The sequence below is a fragment of the Abramis brama genome, assembly GCF_963993115.1.
Source record: "Abramis brama genome assembly, chromosome: 14".
In the NCBI taxonomy this organism is placed as follows: domain Eukaryota; kingdom Metazoa; phylum Chordata; class Actinopteri; order Cypriniformes; family Leuciscidae; genus Abramis; species Abramis brama.
In genome coordinates, this window is record NC_139976.1 from 33,319,791 (window position 1) to 33,338,842 (window position 19,052).

General features: G+C 36.8%; 1 protein-coding gene across 5 annotated transcripts in view; it reads right to left on the reverse strand.

The window, feature by feature from the left end:
* Positions 1-19,052, reverse strand: part of plce1 (phospholipase C, epsilon 1) — a 93,199-nt gene that overhangs the window by 8,380 nt on the left and 65,767 nt on the right. For 4 of the 5 annotated variants that reach the window (XM_084134565.1, XM_084134564.1, XM_084134567.1 and 1 more), the window contains 21 exons: positions 18,784-18,969; positions 18,580-18,697; positions 18,194-18,374; positions 17,788-17,910; positions 17,566-17,702; positions 17,244-17,482; positions 16,293-16,354; positions 15,991-16,156; positions 15,686-15,793; positions 15,484-15,600; positions 15,223-15,381; positions 14,010-14,139; positions 13,731-13,772; positions 11,916-12,025; positions 11,706-11,823; positions 10,227-10,358; positions 7,294-7,587; positions 2,294-2,457; positions 1,940-2,201; positions 974-1,092; positions 51-179 (listed from right to left, as the gene is read on the reverse strand). In XM_084134565.1, the coding sequence (XP_083990691.1) occupies positions 51-179; positions 974-1,092; positions 1,940-2,201; positions 2,294-2,457; positions 7,294-7,587; positions 10,227-10,358; positions 11,706-11,823; positions 11,916-12,025; positions 13,731-13,772; positions 14,010-14,139; positions 15,223-15,381; positions 15,484-15,600; positions 15,686-15,793; positions 15,991-16,156; positions 16,293-16,354; positions 17,244-17,482; positions 17,566-17,702; positions 17,788-17,910; positions 18,194-18,374; positions 18,580-18,697; positions 18,784-18,969 (3,096 nt within the window). The remainder of the gene's footprint in view (positions 1-50; positions 180-973; positions 1,093-1,939; positions 2,202-2,293; positions 2,458-7,293; positions 7,588-10,226; positions 10,359-11,705; positions 11,824-11,915; positions 12,026-13,730; positions 13,773-14,009; positions 14,140-15,222; positions 15,382-15,483; positions 15,601-15,685; positions 15,794-15,990; positions 16,157-16,292; positions 16,355-17,243; positions 17,483-17,565; positions 17,703-17,787; positions 17,911-18,193; positions 18,375-18,579; positions 18,698-18,783; positions 18,970-19,052) is intronic. The other variant, XM_084134566.1, reaches the window with a different exon arrangement.

Here is a 19,052-nt window from a genome sequence, read left to right on the forward strand (position 1 = left end):
TGTGTGCTAACCTGTCTAAACTGGCTCGGTTCAGTTGTGTTGACACTTACAGAGTCCAGGAGCTGTTTGGCTGTGGTGTATTCATCAACACACATTACGGTGAAGGGTTCGGGGCCTGGAACTCCATGCACTGTCACTTTGTGCTGCTGAGCGGCGCGTCTTTCCTCCGTGCTGAACAGCTGACAGGAAAAAAGGGAACAGAGTTCACTTTTTTTTTTTCACACTCTAAAACTTAAGACATATAACATGCTGCTAAACAAAAGAGCACATTCTTAACATTGTTTCAGAGCTATTAAACAACTACTGACAGTTTAGATAAATAAAATGGTTCAGACATATTGTGTATACATGCACCTACTGTAATTTTTATTTTTTGGAGACGACACAAGTGGCGAGAGAAGACCAAAAAGGAAAAAAGTTTTAATAACTGTACACAATAATAACAGTTTCTGCCACAGATTTTAAACACTTTTTACCAATGATGTTTATAATAATGTATCAATATACAGATAGATATAAACATTTTGTTACCCTAGTCATTTTTTTTGGTTTAAATCTACTTCACTGAAAAATCTGATATAGATATTATTATATATATGTATGTATATATATTAGTATTTCATCATATTTTAGCAGTTTGAATAGGCATGGCACTTCTGTATACAGTAGCATGCCTATGTCTTTATGATTTCCTGTTTTTAATGAAATTAGGCTGCACTTGGATGACAGGGACTGAGAGAGAGGAATGCAGCACATTCCAGAGTTTTAAAAACATCGGAAATATTTGCACAATGTTTTCTCAAACATACGGTCTACTCCCTTGTGGGACTGAATGGCACGTATAGAGGATTCATTAATGTAAACTGTTTTATTTCTGCTGTCCAGTTCCACCAATACTACATGTAACACAAATATCTCTCTGTGATCCTGACATCTGTGTGGTTTTATAAGTGGGTTATGAATGCTGTCTCACCACAGACGCAGGCAGCGGTCCTCCGGTGGGACTCTCCTCTGTTCTGCGGCTGAAGATGAACATACTCGAGACCTCCAGAGACTCGTTGTGCAGGTTCCTCAGCTGCAGGTGTCTGTAGCCTGGAATAATCAACAGAAACCAAATGAAATATACTGGATAAAGGTGGACACGCATCAATTGAATTAAGACACAACAACACCACCACAAAATTTCATTTAATGCAGTACATGATCAAATGGAGTAATCTGAAGGCATCAATAAGTGATTGTACAACAACTGTTGACAGACAATAAAAAAAAATTATAATAAATAAAATATATATTTTATTATATACTATAATAATTTAATATTAATACTAAGTAATGACTGAATGGATGTTTTTTTTTATATTATTTACTCGAAATTAATTTATATATATAGTAAGAATTTTCTTTAAAGAAATAAATTATTTTATTCAGCAAGGACGCTGTAAATTGATCAAAAGTGACTTTCAAATAAACGCTGTTTTTTGTGTTTTTTTTACAAACGTACCTGCAAAAGATTTCCACAAATATATTAAGCAACTGTTTTCAACATTGATCATAATAATAAGAATAAGATAATATTAAGAAATGTTTCTTGAGCAACAAACCAGCATTAGAATGATTTCTGAAGGATCATGTGACACTGGAGACTGGGGTAATGATGCATAAAATTCACCTTTGCATCACAGGAATAAATTACATTTTAAAACATATTCCAATAGAAAATAGTTATTTTAAATTGTACTAATTTTTTATGATTTTTTCAAATATTATTTTTGATCATATAAATGCAGCCTTGGTTAATATACTTCTTTCAAAAACATCTTTTAGTGTAGAGCTAGAGCATGTAAAATGTCCATTCTGAGGATGAAGCAGGTGGCAGTTATCAACCAATACTCAGTACAGCAGTAATTACACTATGCTCCTGTAATGAGTTTTCTACCTGGTTTGAGGGTTTTGAGGGGAAGTATCCGCTGAGCGGTGACCTGCGAGCTGTTGTTCTCCACCACAGCAATGCGCAGAAACGCCATATCCTCGAAGTGCACGTGGAACAGGAAGCGCTCATTCCACATGGGATTGAGTGTGTTGCGGTGTATGGGCTTGGTACGGAAATGGCAGCTGTCTGCCGGCATTCCCAACACCTCCACTTCCACACAGGGACTGCCGTTTGAGTTACCCGGACACACGTTCTGCCCTGAAACAATCTGTGTGCATATGAATTAATTCATGTCTGTTAGATTAGCTGAGTATCCAAAAGTAGTTTTAACGCTGAATATGGGATACTCAAGGTTCTTACAGTGAGAGTGTATAGCGTAGGGGTCATGATCTCCAGGTCTCGGTCCAGAGGGTAAAAGTGCTGATATAGGGGGCAGCTTCGCTCCCACAGGACTGGAGGCTTCAGTACATAACCACAGTGACCATTAGCCTCAAACAGAGCTGCGTTCAGCTGCAATGGCAGGTCTAGAGGAGAATATACCATCCACATTCAATTATCATCAAAAAAAAAGGGAATGAATTCTTGAAATCATCTTGTTAGAATAATGCTCAATAACATATCTGAATTATATTTACATATAGTTGACTGATTTTAAACATTTAAATTAACTGGTAGCAATAATAAATTAGCAACCAAATTTTTTTTTTTTTTTTTAGATTCATTTGCTCACCTTCATATCATTCCAAACCTGTATGCATTTCTTTCTTCAGTGGAAAACACGAAAGAAGATATTTTGAAGAATGTCGATAACCAAACAGTTGCTGGGCCCCATAGACTTCCATAGTTCAAAATATCTTCTTTTGGGTTCAGCAGAAGAAAGAAATTCAAACAGATTTGAAACAACTTGAGGGTGATTAAATGTTCAAAATATTAATTTTTAAGTTAACAAAACCAAAATTCTTCAAAATATCTTCTTTTACGTTCCACAAAAGAAAGAAAGTCATACAAGAATAACATGAGGATGAGTAATTGATGATTTATGGGTGGACCATCCCTTTAAATGGGGTAATATTTAAAAATGTATTTATTTAACCCTTGTGTGGTGTTCACAACCCAATTACTCCTGTGGTGTTCCCGGTCAAAAATGACCGGACTATAAAAAATAGCTTATAAATCACTTGTTATGCAATATTATCACCCAATATCGGATTCAATCTTTTTGTCCACTTGTTCTCTTTCAGTTAGGACTGGTTTTATATTTCTATTTGCATCTGATTAATTGTAGGCCTCATTTATTTGATAGTAGGCATCTCATTTTTTGAGTAAAAAAAACATTATTTTTGAATAATTTTGGAAATATTAAATGAAATCTGAAGAAAATTGGCACTGTTGATCACACCAGTCTACTTTAATATTTCACCAGGAATTTTGTTTTGAAAAACTTTTATTTTGTACAAAATGGCACATTGTCACTCTTGTCGTGTTCCCGGTCAAAAATGACCGGACTACAAAAAATAGCTTATAAATCACTCATTATGCAATATTATCACCCAATATTGGATTCAATCTTTTTGTCCACTTGTTCTCTTTCAGTTAGGACTGGTTTTATATTTCTATTTGCATCTGATTAATTGTAGGCCTCATTTATTTGATAGTAGGCATCTCATTTTATGAGTACATTTTTTTTTATTTTTGAATAATTTTGTAAATATTGAATAAAATCAGAAGAAAATTGGCACTGTTGATCACACTAGTCTACTTTAATTTTTCACCAGGAATTTTGTTTTGAAAGACTTTTATTTTGTACAAAATGGCACATTGTCACTCTTGTGGTGTTCCCGGTCAAAAATGACCGGACTACAAAAAATAGCTTATAAATCACTCATTATGCAATATTATCACCCAATATTGGATTCAATCTTTTTGTCCACTTGTTCTCTTCCAATTAGGACTGGTTTTATATTTCTATTTGCATCTGATTAATTGTAGGCCTAATTTATTTGAGAGTAGGCATCTCATTTTTTGAGTAAAAAAACCATTATTTTTTAAATAATTTTGGAAAAATAAAATAAAATCTGAAGAAAATTGGCACTGATGATCACACTAGTCTACTTTAATTTTTCACCAGGAATTTTGTTTTGAAAAACTTTTATTTTGTACAAAATAGCACAGAGTTACACTTGTGTTGTTCCACTGGGCCATTGAGGGCCACTGTTTCAATTGGCCATTGAAAGTGAATGGGAGAGACATGTGTTAGAAGTCCACGAGGAATATCTTTACATCTGAGTGATGGATTATGGTGAGTTTGGGCTCTTTTTAATCTTAACAATCTCATGTAAATAATGATGTGCCATTTTCCACAATTTATGCATGCTTCATTGAGTTATGAGTTAAAACGCGACATAAGTGCTAGGCTACAACTATATTCAAGGCTCTGTGAGCGCATGTGGGGGTTTGTGTGTTACAACTCAATTAGGAATATCTTTAGATCTGAGTGATGGATTATGCTGAGTTTGGGCTCTTTTTAATAGTGATAGTCTGCTGAAAATAATGATGTACAGTTTTCTACGAACTGTGCATGCTTCGTGAAGTTATGAGCGAAAACCAAACGCGAGTGCTTCATGAGTATATACTTGGCTAGGTGCGTCTGTGGTATTTTCTGTGTTAGAACGCCATGAGGAATATCTTTAGATCTGATTGATGGAATATATTGAGTTTGGGCTCTTTTTAATCGTGAGCTCCTGCTGTAAATAACGATGTGCCATTTTTCATGATCGATATAATTTTCATGAAGATACGAGTAAAAAGGCCAAGTCTAAGCTACCTTGATTGGCTACGTGAGTCTGTGCGTCTGTGATATTTTTTTGTGTTAGAACTCCATGAGGAATATCTTTAGTTCTGAGTGATGGATTATGTTGAGTTTGGACTCATTTTAATTGTAAGCATCTGCTGTAAATAATGATGTGTCATGTTCCACAATCGGAGCATGTTTCATGAAGTTACGAGCGGAAATGTTTCTAAAATTCAGCATCCATACATGGTTTACACATGGGTCTCTTGAAGGGCTTCTTTTAGAAAAACCTCGCTCAAGTTTAGTAAAAAAGCCTGAAACAATTATGCTTGCTGTATTCTACTCATTGAGACCTTTCAAATGACATATGACACAGGACTATCAGAGCTGTATGATGTATTTGACATATTGCTGAATGTAATACAAAAAAGTCGTTTATAAATTATGATTTTTTTTATTTTTATTTATCAGCAAATAACTCAGCACTACTTAGGAGTTTATCAAATTGGCTACATTCATTGTAAATTTCAGACTCTAAGCTTTCAAATGACACCTATTTTAAGTTGATCAAGGTAATAGTTTTGAAAAATATTATGATTATTTATTTCGCAGCTAGGTGGCGCCTGCGGGGGGTACACTCAGTTTTAGAGTGATAACTCAGCAGATGTTAGGAGTTGATCAAAGTGATTAGACCCATTAAAAAGCTGAGATTCTAAGCTTTAAAATGATGCATATTTTGTGTTGTTCCATTCATTGGTTGCATTGGTCTCTCCCATTCACTTTCAATGGCCCATTGAAACAATGGCCCACAATGGCCCTCAATGGCCCAGTGGAACACCACAAGTGTAACTCTGTGCCATATTGTACAAAATAAAAGTTTTTCAAAACACAATTCCTGGTGAAAAATTAAAGTAGACTAGTGTGATCAACAGTGGCAATTTTCTTCAGATTTTTTTTTTTATTTTTCCTAAATTATTCAAAAATAATGTTTTTTTTACTCAAAAATTGAGATGCCTTCTCTCAAATAAATGAGGCCTACAATTAATCAGATGCAAATAGAAATATAAAACCAGTCCTAATTGAAAGAGAACAAGTGGACAAAAAGATTGAATCCAATATTGGGTGATAATATTGCATAATGATTGATTTATAAGCTATTTATTGTAGTCCGGTCATTTTTGACCGGGAACACCACAAGAGTAACAATGTGCCATTTTGTACAAAATAAAAGTTTTTCAAAACAAAATTCCTGGTTAAATATTAAAGTAGACTAGTGTGATCAACAGTGGCAATTTTCTTCAGAATTTATTTAAAATTTCCAAAATTATTCAAAAATAATGTTTTTTTTACTCAAAAAATTAGATGCCTACTCTCAAATAAATGAGGCCTACGATTAATCAGATGCAAATAGAAATATAAAACCAGTCCTAATTGAAAGAGAACAAGTTGACAAAAAGATTGAATCCAATATCGGGTGATAATATAGCATAACAACTGATTTATAAGCTATTTTTTGTAGTCCAGTCATTTTTGACCGGGAACACCACAAGAGTGAGTGACAAGGTGACAAAACTCCCCCTAAAAAATTAAGAAAATTGTCACAAAACATTTCAGAAGTAGTTACACCATTTGTGAATAAAGTCACTAAGTTTCAGTACAAAGCGATAACATTAACTAGTATTTTCGGGAAAAAGAAAATCTTCTCCAGGTCAAAATGACCCGAACACCACATGAGGGTTAATTTATTGGTTTAATTTTTAAATAAAATAGTACATTTAATTACTGATCTATTTAAAGGTGCAGTAAGTGATTACTGTAAGAGCTGAGCAGCACAACACACTTGTAGCCAATCAGCAGCAGGAGGCGTGACCACTCATGATGGGGGAGGAGAGAGAGTGAGCAAGAGGGAGACTGTAGAAAGAGAGATGGCTGAGAGACATTACAAAAGAGAAAAGCTCAGAAGAATATCACTGGAAAAGTTATATTTAAGTTTAAAGTTATGATCTGGCAAGAGCTTTAGGTTTTTTGTTCTTCCTTGTCATTCATTCGTCATCTTTGCTTTATTTTTCACAAAGCTTTATTTTGCTTCGCTTCAGCTATGATAAAGAGACATCCACTCTTGCATTGCATGTTCGTGCATTCTGGGGGCGGAGCAATGAAAGGAGGGGTTGTTTTCAGAAATCACTTACTGCACCTTTAATGTTTTATCTTAAGTACACTGGTCTTCCATATTGACAAAGCCACATCTATGACAGCCTCTGTGAATCAATCAGCCAGAGACTCTTTATAACTATAAATAACCAGATAAATAACAAAAGTACAGTAAACAGTAAATCAACCAGCCTGAAATATCAAGCTGTATAACAGACTGTTTCTGTACAGCTAAAATAACTGGAAGCGAATGACAATGGAAGCCTCACACATTTAAGTTACAAATGGCCACACCTGCTCTTTCATTAAAAATATAGGTGGATGGCCTGATTGTCCTGGTCAATATATCAGTCTATCACTATCATGCACACTGATTATATCCCAGTGCTGTTGCAGATGAGCAGATTACGCTCTTTACCGTCAGTCTGATAGTTGAGGGCGACCAGCTGGATTCCATGCAGCCAGAAGATGAGAGGATTGGGGTTGGCAGAGTCGATGCGCGTGGCTGCTGGGTACGTGCGGAGCAGCTGGCAGCTGGTGTGCTGGATGAGTTTCTGGGAGTAGCGGCGACATAAACGCTTTGCAGCGTTCTCGTTGACTGAGGAGATGTGGTAGCATTTAGGTGTGCGGATGATGGAGCTAAGAGAGGTGCTCGGGCTCAGCGTCAGCGAGGTTTGTTCCTCCCAGTTCATACGAATGCCCTCCAGACTGGCTGCAGAAGAACAGAACATTCCAGATCTGAGTTTTTGATTTTGACTTTAAGTTGCAATTGAAAAAACTGGCAAGAAACCTAAACATTTCTTTCATAGAAACTGTTTAAAAGTGAAATCAACCACTATGAGATAGTTAAATAAACATCTTATGTGAGGCTGAGTCACATCTGCAATTTGGCAGAGACAAATCAGAGCACAAAGTTTAGAGAAGGGGAAAGTCTGCAACTACAAATGTATCCTTCTCACACACTGAGAACATTACAGCAAGGTTTAGGGTTTTGCACATGATTGTTTAAGGAATAGTTCACTTAAAAATTAAAAGAATGCTTGTTGTTCCAAACTTTTATGACTGACTGACTTACTTCCATAAACATTTTAAAGAATGCTTGTCAATCAACAATTGAATTTGAATGGCAGCCTATGGTGACATTTAACTAGTGAAAAATCTGAAAAAAGGGCAAAAGGCTCACAGGATTTTACTGTCCAGAGGCCACAAATAAAGTAAAAATGTGCAAGGGGCACAAAACGTTTTCGGGTTCAACCCTTCATCAGTGTCTATATCCTTTGGGCATGAATGAGGAATTTACTCTCAATTGTTTACTATAAATGTTGTTTTATTATGCATTTCAATGTCTAATCGTGTGACGTGTAGGGATAATGATAATCTTTTGTGATTTTCAATAATGGGAATGAGAATATTTATGGTCAGATTTAAAAAAATGTTTTCAAAGTTTTGAATAGAGGATTGTTGTGAAATGTATGTAGACCATTGATGTAAATATTTTTACATGGGATAAAATCAGATTCCGGTATGTTACAGTACATGGATTACGGTAATACGCGTGTAAATTACCGCAGGTGTATGCTTGCTAACACATGGCACTGATGAAGGGTTGAACCCGAGAATGTTTTGTGCACCTTGCACTTTTTCACTTTATTTGTGGCCTCTGGACAATAAAATCCTGTGAGCTTTTTGGCCTATATTCGTATGTTGATCTTTTTTCTGATTTCTGAGTTCATTTTTGGATCTACTCACCTCAAGAAATTATTACTCATCAGTTTGTGACTAATGTTTGGCGCTTCGCCTTTCCATCCCCTTGACATTTAATTAGTAAAAATAATTACATATATCAAGAATTATAGTTTTTACTAGTGGAAATGTAATTCCTGATATCAACAATTAGCATTTTAACTAGTGATAATTAAATTGTTGATATCACAAATTCATATCCTGTGAAAGATTAAAAATCAAAACGGCTTGCCATATGTGCATTTGGAAACACGACATGCACCAACCATCTTCCCGTACTTGTGAAAAGAAGTGCTCTGACATCAACAAAAGAAAAGATTTAAGGGTTTATGCAGTTTTCTGACAAAATAAAAGTTTGATGGATTAATGTTTGAAAATGAAGAAATCAAGACAGTTGTAAAATAAAATAATACTATTATATTATATTTCTTAAATTTAAATTTTACAGTGAAATATAACAATAGTAAAATTTATTTTGTTTTTATTTTGTACCGGTATTTTTTATATTTTGTTTAATAATAATAATAATAATACTAAATTTATATTTATATATTGGCTTTGCAGTACAAGGTTGTTCACAAGCTACATATGCAATAAAGAGATGCTTCATCGCTGATAAACTATACAAGACATTTGCGAGTTTTGTTTCTTACAATGGACTGTAGGTAAATGTCCACCTCATCCAGCACTCTTTTTTTTTGTTGGTTTTGCAAACATTTGGCAATGAATCAAACTGAATCGTGAAGAATTCAGACCTTTTGGCAAAGCCGTTAAATTAAAACAGTGATTAATTTGCGAATCTGGCATCAGTATTTCTGATTCTAAACAGCTGATAGAAGACATATTACTTGATTGTTGAAATATTATCAGGAGAAATATTCTAAGGGTCCCGTGGTATATGATAATCTTATTGTCAGGAAAGGATTTAATAGTAATATTTTACCAGGGCACAGAGATATTTCATGCCACAGAAAAAAGGGTGTAGAGATGTTCCTGAGACTTACAATTACAATTATTCCTTTAGACTTGCAAATGAGGAATACTACAGTAACATAAGTGCTAGGAAAAACAAAGTTTCAAACATCGTCCAATTTTTTGAGGATTTCAAGCTCCAAAAAACAACAAAAATGAAATCAAACGAAGTCTATACGACTGAAGCTTGTTGTTTTCCATTCATTGTAATTGCATGGAAAAGAGCGACCAGCACATTCTTCTAATTTTTTTTAAAAACTTGTACAGATTTGAAACAACATGAGGGCAAATAAATGACGACTGAATTTTCATTTTAGAGTGAACTGTCTCTTTAATAAAAATAAACTGATAAAAGATGCACTTCTGTCAGGATGGCTGGAAGTTCACATCCATTTAAGCTTTCAATTTTCAAGAACCACTTGCCCTTTAAAAGTCCTTTTACTCAAAAAGTACATGCTTGTTTTCTCAGACAGTCAGTCACTGGAAATATTTTGTAGAAAGGCATTTTTATACGCTTTCGAGGGACTTCAATATAATGGAAAACTTGAGAGCCCTTTTCCCATGGGTGCTCTAAGTGGGTGTTCTATTTCCTGCGTGCCCTGTGCACAGTTCCGTGCAAAGCCGAGGCAGCCGTACCTTTCCCTGGAGCTCGGACCAACGTCACAGGCTCCCCGGGGCTTCCACGAGCAGGAGCGCTGCCAAAAATGGATTTCCGGCTTTTTCTGTCTTTTCCCCTTCCAGAGCCTGATGGGGAGATGGTGGAGAGGCCTAGTTCCCACGCACACAAACACAAACAAACACATATGTAAGGTCATGGCTGCAAAGTATACGCTCCTCCAAAACTCAAGAGCTTGATACTGTTTGTTTGTTCAAGACTCGCCTCTGGGACTATTACAGTTTCCAGCAAAGCCAAACACCTGAATCTAATTTACCCGCCCTTTTTCACTAATTCAACTGCAGTTTACATGAGCCATGTAGCACAAATATGCAAGAGATGGAAGTGTTACTTATTTTAACTTAAACTGGAGAATAAATTTGTAGCTACTCAGAATGAAGCTTGGGAGGCTAGATTTGTAAAATAGCTTCCCCAAAACATCCATTCGTCCACTCGGTTGCATCTATTTCCGCAAGTGAACACGTTGGGTCTGTGTCAGTTAGTTGTGGACGGCATGCACAAACACATTAGAAGGGAACTGCACAAACATATTATGTAGTGATGCACTGAAATTATTGTTTCTTTTTTTTACAGAAACTGAGCTGTATATAAACTTTAAATTGCAACAAATGTAAACTTTTTAATGATATAATTATGTTCATTGTGAAACCAATTTGTTGTGGCTATAATAAAACTTCATGATTTATTCAAAACATGCATTAATGAAGGTTAAGTAAATAAAGGATGACAACAGGTTAAGTAAAAATGGAATGAATGTGTACTAGTGCATGTATTTATCAAAATTCGAGCTACGGACACTGAATGGCTTTCCTAAGGTTAATGTAACATTACGTGACATTGTTTACAAGCTGTTTTACTGACGTCTTTCACAGTTGAAAACAGTGATTGAGCAAATGAATGAGACATGATACATTTCAGCAAGTGCTACTGTTTCTTTCAATATACCTTCTGATGTTAATTTTGTGCTATTACTTTGTACCGACTTTGTTTCGTATCAAAAGTAATAAAGCACAAAAATGATTGTGATTATTGGATGGGAGGCACACTACAAATAATGTTTAGTGATTTGTTTTGTTCACGCATCAGCTGAAAAGAGCGTAGCCTAAAAGATCTTGGTTTATCAAAATGAAGATCGATTAAAAATGACAAATCGATACCGTCAACCAGCCCTAGCGTCACACACTGACATGTTTACTACTTGTAGCTTATTCCATGTTGTGCACATAAAATAGTCACTGACAGAGTCAAAATATGCTACCGGAGAAGCAATAATTAACGTCACAATTTTTCTCGATGATTTCAGCCCTCTAAAACTGTTTTGAAAAATCATTTTTGGCCAAATTCTTTGGTGCACCACTAATCTTATGTGTTTCCCAGATGCTGACAGAACTATAAACATTCCTTTATGTGGTTGTGTAATAATTAGATGAGATGGAAACCTGGGAATTTGATAGCCTGACAGTAGATGACCAGATCAGAGAGCTCTTGAGCAATCTGTCTGCTCTCCTTCTCATTCTGGGGAAGGTAGAACTCCTCTCCTAGTTCCATGTCAAACATCTGCAAGAGCACACAAGTACAACCATCACAGATCATGTCAGTATTCAGGTTCAAATGAACTCAAAGCTTCATTGATACTGTTCTGTACTGACCTTTCCTTTGCTTCCCGCTTTCTTAAAACGCTTCGGCATCTCATCATTGGACTCATACTGAAGTTTCTCAGTGGATGACTTGCCTTCGGGTTTGTCTTCAAGAATATTGTCTGCAGAAAAGAATAAGATTAAGAAACATCTCTACATAAACTCAAAGAGAATTTTCTTGTTTCAGCCAAAACAAGCGATAAAAAAAAAAAGAGAGAACAATTTTGTCTGAATACAAAATAAAAACTTCGCAAAGCAGAGGTAAAGCAGTCATATTTGAAAGTAGAAGCCAAAAAAACACTGTGACACCATTACTTCTTAAAGGGATAATTCACCCAAAAATGCAAATTCTGTAATTTACTTTCAACCCTGTATGACATTATTTCTTCTGCTGATCACACCAGAAGATATTATTTGAAGAATGTTGGTAACTAAGCAATTTTGGCAACTATTTACATTGAATGGACAAAAAAAATAAACATGACACAATTAAGTCAGGTTTGGAACAACTTGACAGAATTAGCATTTTTGGGTGAACTATCCCTTTTAAATCAGCATGAAACCGAAATTGCAAGTGAAACAGCTTCTCAAACAAAACAAAACAAAAAATGTAGGGCGGGACTTAATTGTCCATTGGGAATTGATTGGATCATTGTTGCTGGCTAATTATGATTTGAGTGAAAGGTTGTCCCGCCCTCGTGCCAGTAAATGCGTCATCAGAGTAGAGAATAAGGGTATTCATGAGGGCACATGAATTTAACAAAATAATAATGATCTGGATGGATAAATCATTTACAACACACACTGCTGTATTCCATAACAAAAAGAAGATTTGGCAATTTCGATTTTATAGTGACAAAACTGAAAATTTAAAAATCGCAGGACCATTCATTCTGCAGACGTGCAACACACAGACACTGTCAGATCCTCGTTAGACGGCAAGATTCCTTACAAAGGCAATTAACTGTTTATCGGTTGACACACAAACAATCAAAGATTTGCTTTTTACCTTATGACGAAACAAATCAAACACAATTTTTGAAATTTAACTTAAAATCATGGTGCACCCGGAGTAAGAAAGCAGGTTGAGTAAATGCCCAGCATTCCCCTGACTGCACAAACTCATAGCTGAGTCTCTGGGGAAGGCTGTTTGGGAAAGAACAAAGTCTCTTTTAACAGAGAGCAGTGCAGGGCATGAGAAACCAGATGGCTTTGTTTTTTCCCCCACTGATGAGCCAGTGCCGCAAGCAAGGTCGAACCATTTTCATAACACCGCGAACATGGAAGCGATTTTGGGTTGTTTTGTTTATACACTGTACCACCCATCTTTATACTCAAAAAATACTGATTTATTCATGGCAGAGCAGACAGCACACACCTGAAGGATCTCAGACACAAGCACCATTATTCTTCTTTGACATCCTCTGAGTGCAAGCAATCACATCACACAGTCACACTGGCAGCTTACAGCAGTAAGAGCAACGCACATCACGGCACACATTTACATGGGCAGTTGACATGACATTTTTACTGTCTTCAATGAAAAAAGCCAACATTCTTCACTATTTTTGCTGGACAGAAATCTTTTTTCTTTTTGACCAATTTTTAGCAAGTGGTGACCAATGCATTGGTAATATAATTTGCGGGTCTTCCAATTTAAAAAAATTAGATAGAATTGAAATACCTTACAAACTTGAGAAAAAAAAGACTATAACTTACACCTTTCCTAATACAAATGCATATACTTTTATCCTAAAGTTTTAAACAATATTTAAAACCATGTCCATTTGTCAACCACCCACATATGCTCACACACAGTACATTTACCTTCCTGGCCATAGGAGGCTGTGGAAGCATTGAGGACATCAGCTAATAAAAAGGAGAAGAAAAAAAAGAGTGAAGAAAATGAAAGAAAGAAGGTGTGTGGGGGGGGGGATTGAAAAGGGTCAGCATGCAACAGAGTGAAGGTGCCGTCGTGAGAACAGTAAAAGTTTGTGAGAGGGTTAGTGAACAGAACAGAAAATTTCACTCAATATTCAGATAATTGCGGTCGATTCGAGTTGAAATAAAGGACATGTTGGCTTGAGTTACGTAAAGTATGATTACCATCAGACAGTGACTCATAATCATAGTCATACTCGTCTTCCTCCTCTTCTTCTTCATCATTGTTTCCCAGGGACGTTCCGCTGACTGTGCCGTTGTTGGCCTGGGCCTGCATGTGAGCCAGTTGATGTGCCTTTTGAAACGGAGGAACAAAAAAGTTCAGAAACCTTTCCAGTATTAATTCTTGATTTGGATGCTTCAAGGACTGAAAGAAATTTGTTGATACTAAAAATGTTTAACAGTTAGTCGAGACTACATTAAAGCTGTGCAGATTTCTGCAGAATTGGAAAGTCTGTCACTCGCACAATTCCACACATTCCCCACCATTTGCATGTTTCTTTATTAAATATGTTGGCTAATTTGATTGTGCTTTTAAACACGGGTGTAGTACTTCCAGCTCAGTTAAGGACATTTTAAAATGTTTAAATGCATTCTGCAGATGCTCTTCCAAAATCAGTGCAGAGACTCAAGTCAAATTTATCTATATAACGCTTTTCACAAAATACACTGTTTCAAATCATTGTTACAGCAACTTATACTGTTATGTCTATAATACCTTAACATAGAGCAATATTAAGGCAAGACATTTATCTTAAGCTAGTCTCATATGACATTTGATTCATGTTAGTGATGCACTGAAATGTCAAGAACCAAAAATATTACAAAGGAGGAAAAAAAAAAAAAGAAGGATTTTTGGTTTTGGGCGAAATGATTTTGGAGGGCCAAACTCTTGATATAGATTTTAGTCTATCCTCATTTTGATGAATCGTTATTTATACTTAAATCTCAAGATCAACCTTTTAGCCTATGCTGTTTCCTGTTAATGTGTAAACAAAGCTTCACTAAACATTATTCGTAGCATGCCTGCCATCCAATAATTGCAATAAGCTTTGGGCTTTGTTACTTTTGATTTGAAACAAAGTCTCAGCTTTCAAATTATCTCCATTTTATCATGAAATACAAATAATAAAATGTAATTTTGATGTTCTTTAATGTGGCGTGATGGTTCGCTGTAACCGCCTCAGTTCAATTCTGTGCATTAATGCACAAAAAATGGCAAGAGCTAGCCAAACTGGGCAGTTCCAATTTGATTGTCTGGCTGCTGTGATTCATTCAGATGAGATTTTGTAGAAGGATAATTGTCAACAAGTCAATAAAAATTGTGTATAAATCAAATAGTCTTGATATCAGTTCTGTGTTGCACTCTCTCATCTACCTTTTGTTTAAGAATGTCCACTGGAGCCTGGTGAGCTTTCAGCTTCTTATTTTTGAGGAGGATCTTCCCTCGGAGCTGCAGAGGAGATGGAAGCAATGGCTCATCCGCAAAATCACTCTCAAACAGGAACTTGGTCACCAGCTTCTCTCCAAAAACAGTCTAAAGAGAAAAACATACGAACAATGTTCTCCTTCCACAGGACACAGACTCATCAAATGAGCAGCTTGAGAACATAAATAGTGTAAAAATGCAGACAGGTACCTTAAAAATCTCAGCCATTTTGCGTTGCTGTGGTAAAGAGCAGTGGTTTTCAATGGACAGAATCACAGGCATCTCTGAGTACACAAACGCTGCACGATTGACGGCCTCGACAACATCCTACAGACCACAAGAGCATTTCAGTCAGCATAAAACATACATAAAATCAACAGAAGTATCTTCAAGTATTGATTTCTAAACAGACCTTGAAAGGAATCTTAGTAGTGAGAGTATGTCCATGGTAAATAACAGGCATGCCGTCGTCCCCGTCCCAGCAGTCCAACTCAACGCTGCGACAGCCCTGCAGCAAAACCTGTGACAGAAGCCATAAATCAAACTCAAACTCATGCATTGACATGCTGTGGTTTTAGCTACATTCACAAGCAGGTGACATCTACAGTACGGCATGTGAAACAGCGGTCGTCAAAAATATTCATGGAGTGCATTGTGAATCGTTTTTCGCCTTGGATCAGGTTCAGGATAAACAGAGAAGTCCGACTGAAGATGTACCTGGCTGTAAAGCTCCACTGAAGATTCTCCCTTCAGCTGATGGCCCGTGAGGTATGTGTTATGAGAGGACTCGATGTAATAGTACGAGAGCGGATACTGGAGCTCATCCAGGTTCACTTGAGACTCCTCATTTTTAGAGGCAAAGTTGTCCTTGTCCATTAGAAACCTTTGAGAGGCAGATTCATTTTTAGTCATGTAGCAGAGATTATATGAATATAGCATATTATACAAATCTACCAAAGTATTGTTTCCGAAACTTCTGGTCCACATTATTTTGTCAGATATGTTTAATAAAACCAAACCTGGCAAATCCTTCAAACGACATCCATCCCATCTGACGCATGTTTGAAGAAGGCTCAAATTTCTAAAGAAACAAAAAAACGAATTAAATGTTATTACATTGGCATGCATATCATTAGATGTCTTATGGTGATTTATGAGTTGGTGAGATGCTAATATCGAACTGTCAGTCAACGACTCTTATTCTTAATAAAGGAAGAATCAATTGTCCATGTTGTTAACGGTAACCCACCGCTGAGAACTTTAAAAACAGTGCCAGACCCTTGTCAGCGCTCTGACAAAAGTTTGAAGCAATTTTCTTTTCTGACAATAAGTTTTCACATAAATAAGGAAAATCAGTCAATACAAAGTTTGAATGTTGGCTTGAAAATGTCTTTTCAAGGTTTAAAACAGCATAAACAATTCTAAAGTGTGAAGGTTAGCCACACAAGACAGATAAATTGACAGTGCCAAGTTTGCTGTACATAGTTTGAAAAGACAGAAAAATCATTTTATGTTTTTCCTATAACAGTCTTATACATTTTTTAAATAACAAAAGGAATGTCTTTAATGACATCCAGGAAATGACATAATTTGTGGTAGAACAACAGCACAAACAAGTAAGTATTAACAGTGGCTTTGATGAATCCGGTGATGTTTTATGGCATTAGCTGGTTTGCATAGTTTAAAACATTCAATACTGTTATATACAATTACATAAATGAGTAAGACAATATAAAAAAAGAGTGAACTTCAGATCTTTATTTCAATCCTGTTAGGTTCCACTTTAAAGTTTATGTGCCAAATTTACTCAAAATGTATTTCTTAAAGTCTGTAAATTACTACACAAGCATATTAATATGCTTTATCACAAGAATGACCTTTTTCAATTTCAAAGTAACAATTATAGGTCTGATCAGAAAAGTTTATAAAACTCTGGCTGAGATCGACTTTCAGGGAGTTCTTTTACTCACCTGTATGATGCTAAGGATCTCATCATAGCTCAGATGTTCTCCCTGACAGTTGACCAAGAAGTCATTGAGCTGAGAGATGGCCAGTCCCAGCACACCCAGCGATGAATTCTCCACTCCAGTGCCATTGGTCACGATGCTAGCAGCAGCAATGGCATCTGAAATCTGCTTCTGGTTGTCAGACATTTGCTGCCGCGTGCGGATAAAAAGGCCCAAGTCAGAGCCATTACGAGTTAGGAGATCTGTGAAGAGATCAGCTTTGTAAAAACATCCTACCTCATCAGTTACATTGGTTTAAAAATGACTATTATTCACACATGCCCACCAAGATCTGGTTGCAGTCCCGTAAGTTTGTCGTCAATCCTCAATGTGGTGTAGAGAGGAACAGAGTCAGGACCCGAGCGACTACATTGCACTGCGTAGGTGTCGAACAGATCCTTCAGATCCTTGCGACTGCGAATGCTGGACACAAACGGGAAACTTTTAACAATCATCCAGATTCAAAACACAAGCTGTGTATTTGGTTAGAGGGAAAAGTGTGTTCTACCTAAAAGACTTGAAGAGCTCCACAAATTCAACAAAGCTCATGATGCTGTCAGAGATCATGAGTTCCTGGAAGCCCCTGAAGCAACCTTTCCCTCGACCATGCCAGCTCCGACTGCTCCAGGCCCTGAGACCACAAAACATAGTCAGTTCTGAAGGCCTTTACAACAAGCTTCAAGGCAAATAATCCACTTTATTCTTCACCATTATTTTACAGATGCACACATGTCGCTGAAACATCTTTGAAAGACTGCATCACTTTAACGTAAGCTTAAACATGCATGCATATGACAAATGAGATCTTGTATAGATACATCTGAAAGTATCTTAAAAAGAACATGATCTTGTGAAGCCCATGTCCTTTCTGGGACTGCACTGAATTTGTATTTCTGCAGAGGGAGTGGCCTTACCCTGGCTGACTTTTGGAGTTGCTGGGAAGAATGGGGGAGGAAAGGGGGCGTGTAGGGGTGGAGATGTTTGTGCTAAAGGAGCCAGAGGAAGATGAGGAAGAGGACAAGGAGGATCCAGGAGACTGGCCTTTGCTGTTGGATAAGGAAAAGGGTCCAGGGTGGCCAAAGGTACTGCAGTCCTCTATGGAAACATTCAAACATGCCACATTGTCCCTGATCTCTTAAAGACATTTACAACACAAAATCAATTATTTATATACTCAAGTATCTTCAGTGTATAAATAAAAAAGTATTGGTGAAACAGTTGAAACACCTTCAACATTTTTCTACAATTATGTTTTACCAGAGTCCAATTAGCGGTCAACAAAATGTTCAGTAACTCTCACCAGCCTCTTCCTGCTCGACACTTTCCAAAGGGTCTGACTCTCTCCTGCCTAAAGTCTCCTTACAGCTCCTGGTCTTGCGTGAGATCATCTCATCATCTGTTCCATCGCCACTGTCCCCCTGTGATTAGGACAGTGCATTACTCAAGTGACATAGCTAATCCAGGTCTTGACATAGCTTGACATTGCCAGTCTTTCCCTTCTTACCCTGACTAAGGCTTTCTTCTTCTTTTTGACATTGGAGTTGATGCCCAGCGGACTGTTTTTCTGGACTGAGTTCTTCTCTGCACTTTTGCTGGCGGATCCAAGGCCGCTAGCGCCCATATTCCAGCGTCTCCCACCGAACAGTTCGATAGCATGGGCCAGTGTGGGCCCCTCAAATCTACCGTCCTCCTAGAAAAAGGAGTTTTACAGCAATATAAAAATGAATGGAATTCTGCTTCCAAAAAAGAAAGCTGTGCCTTAGCTGACATAAA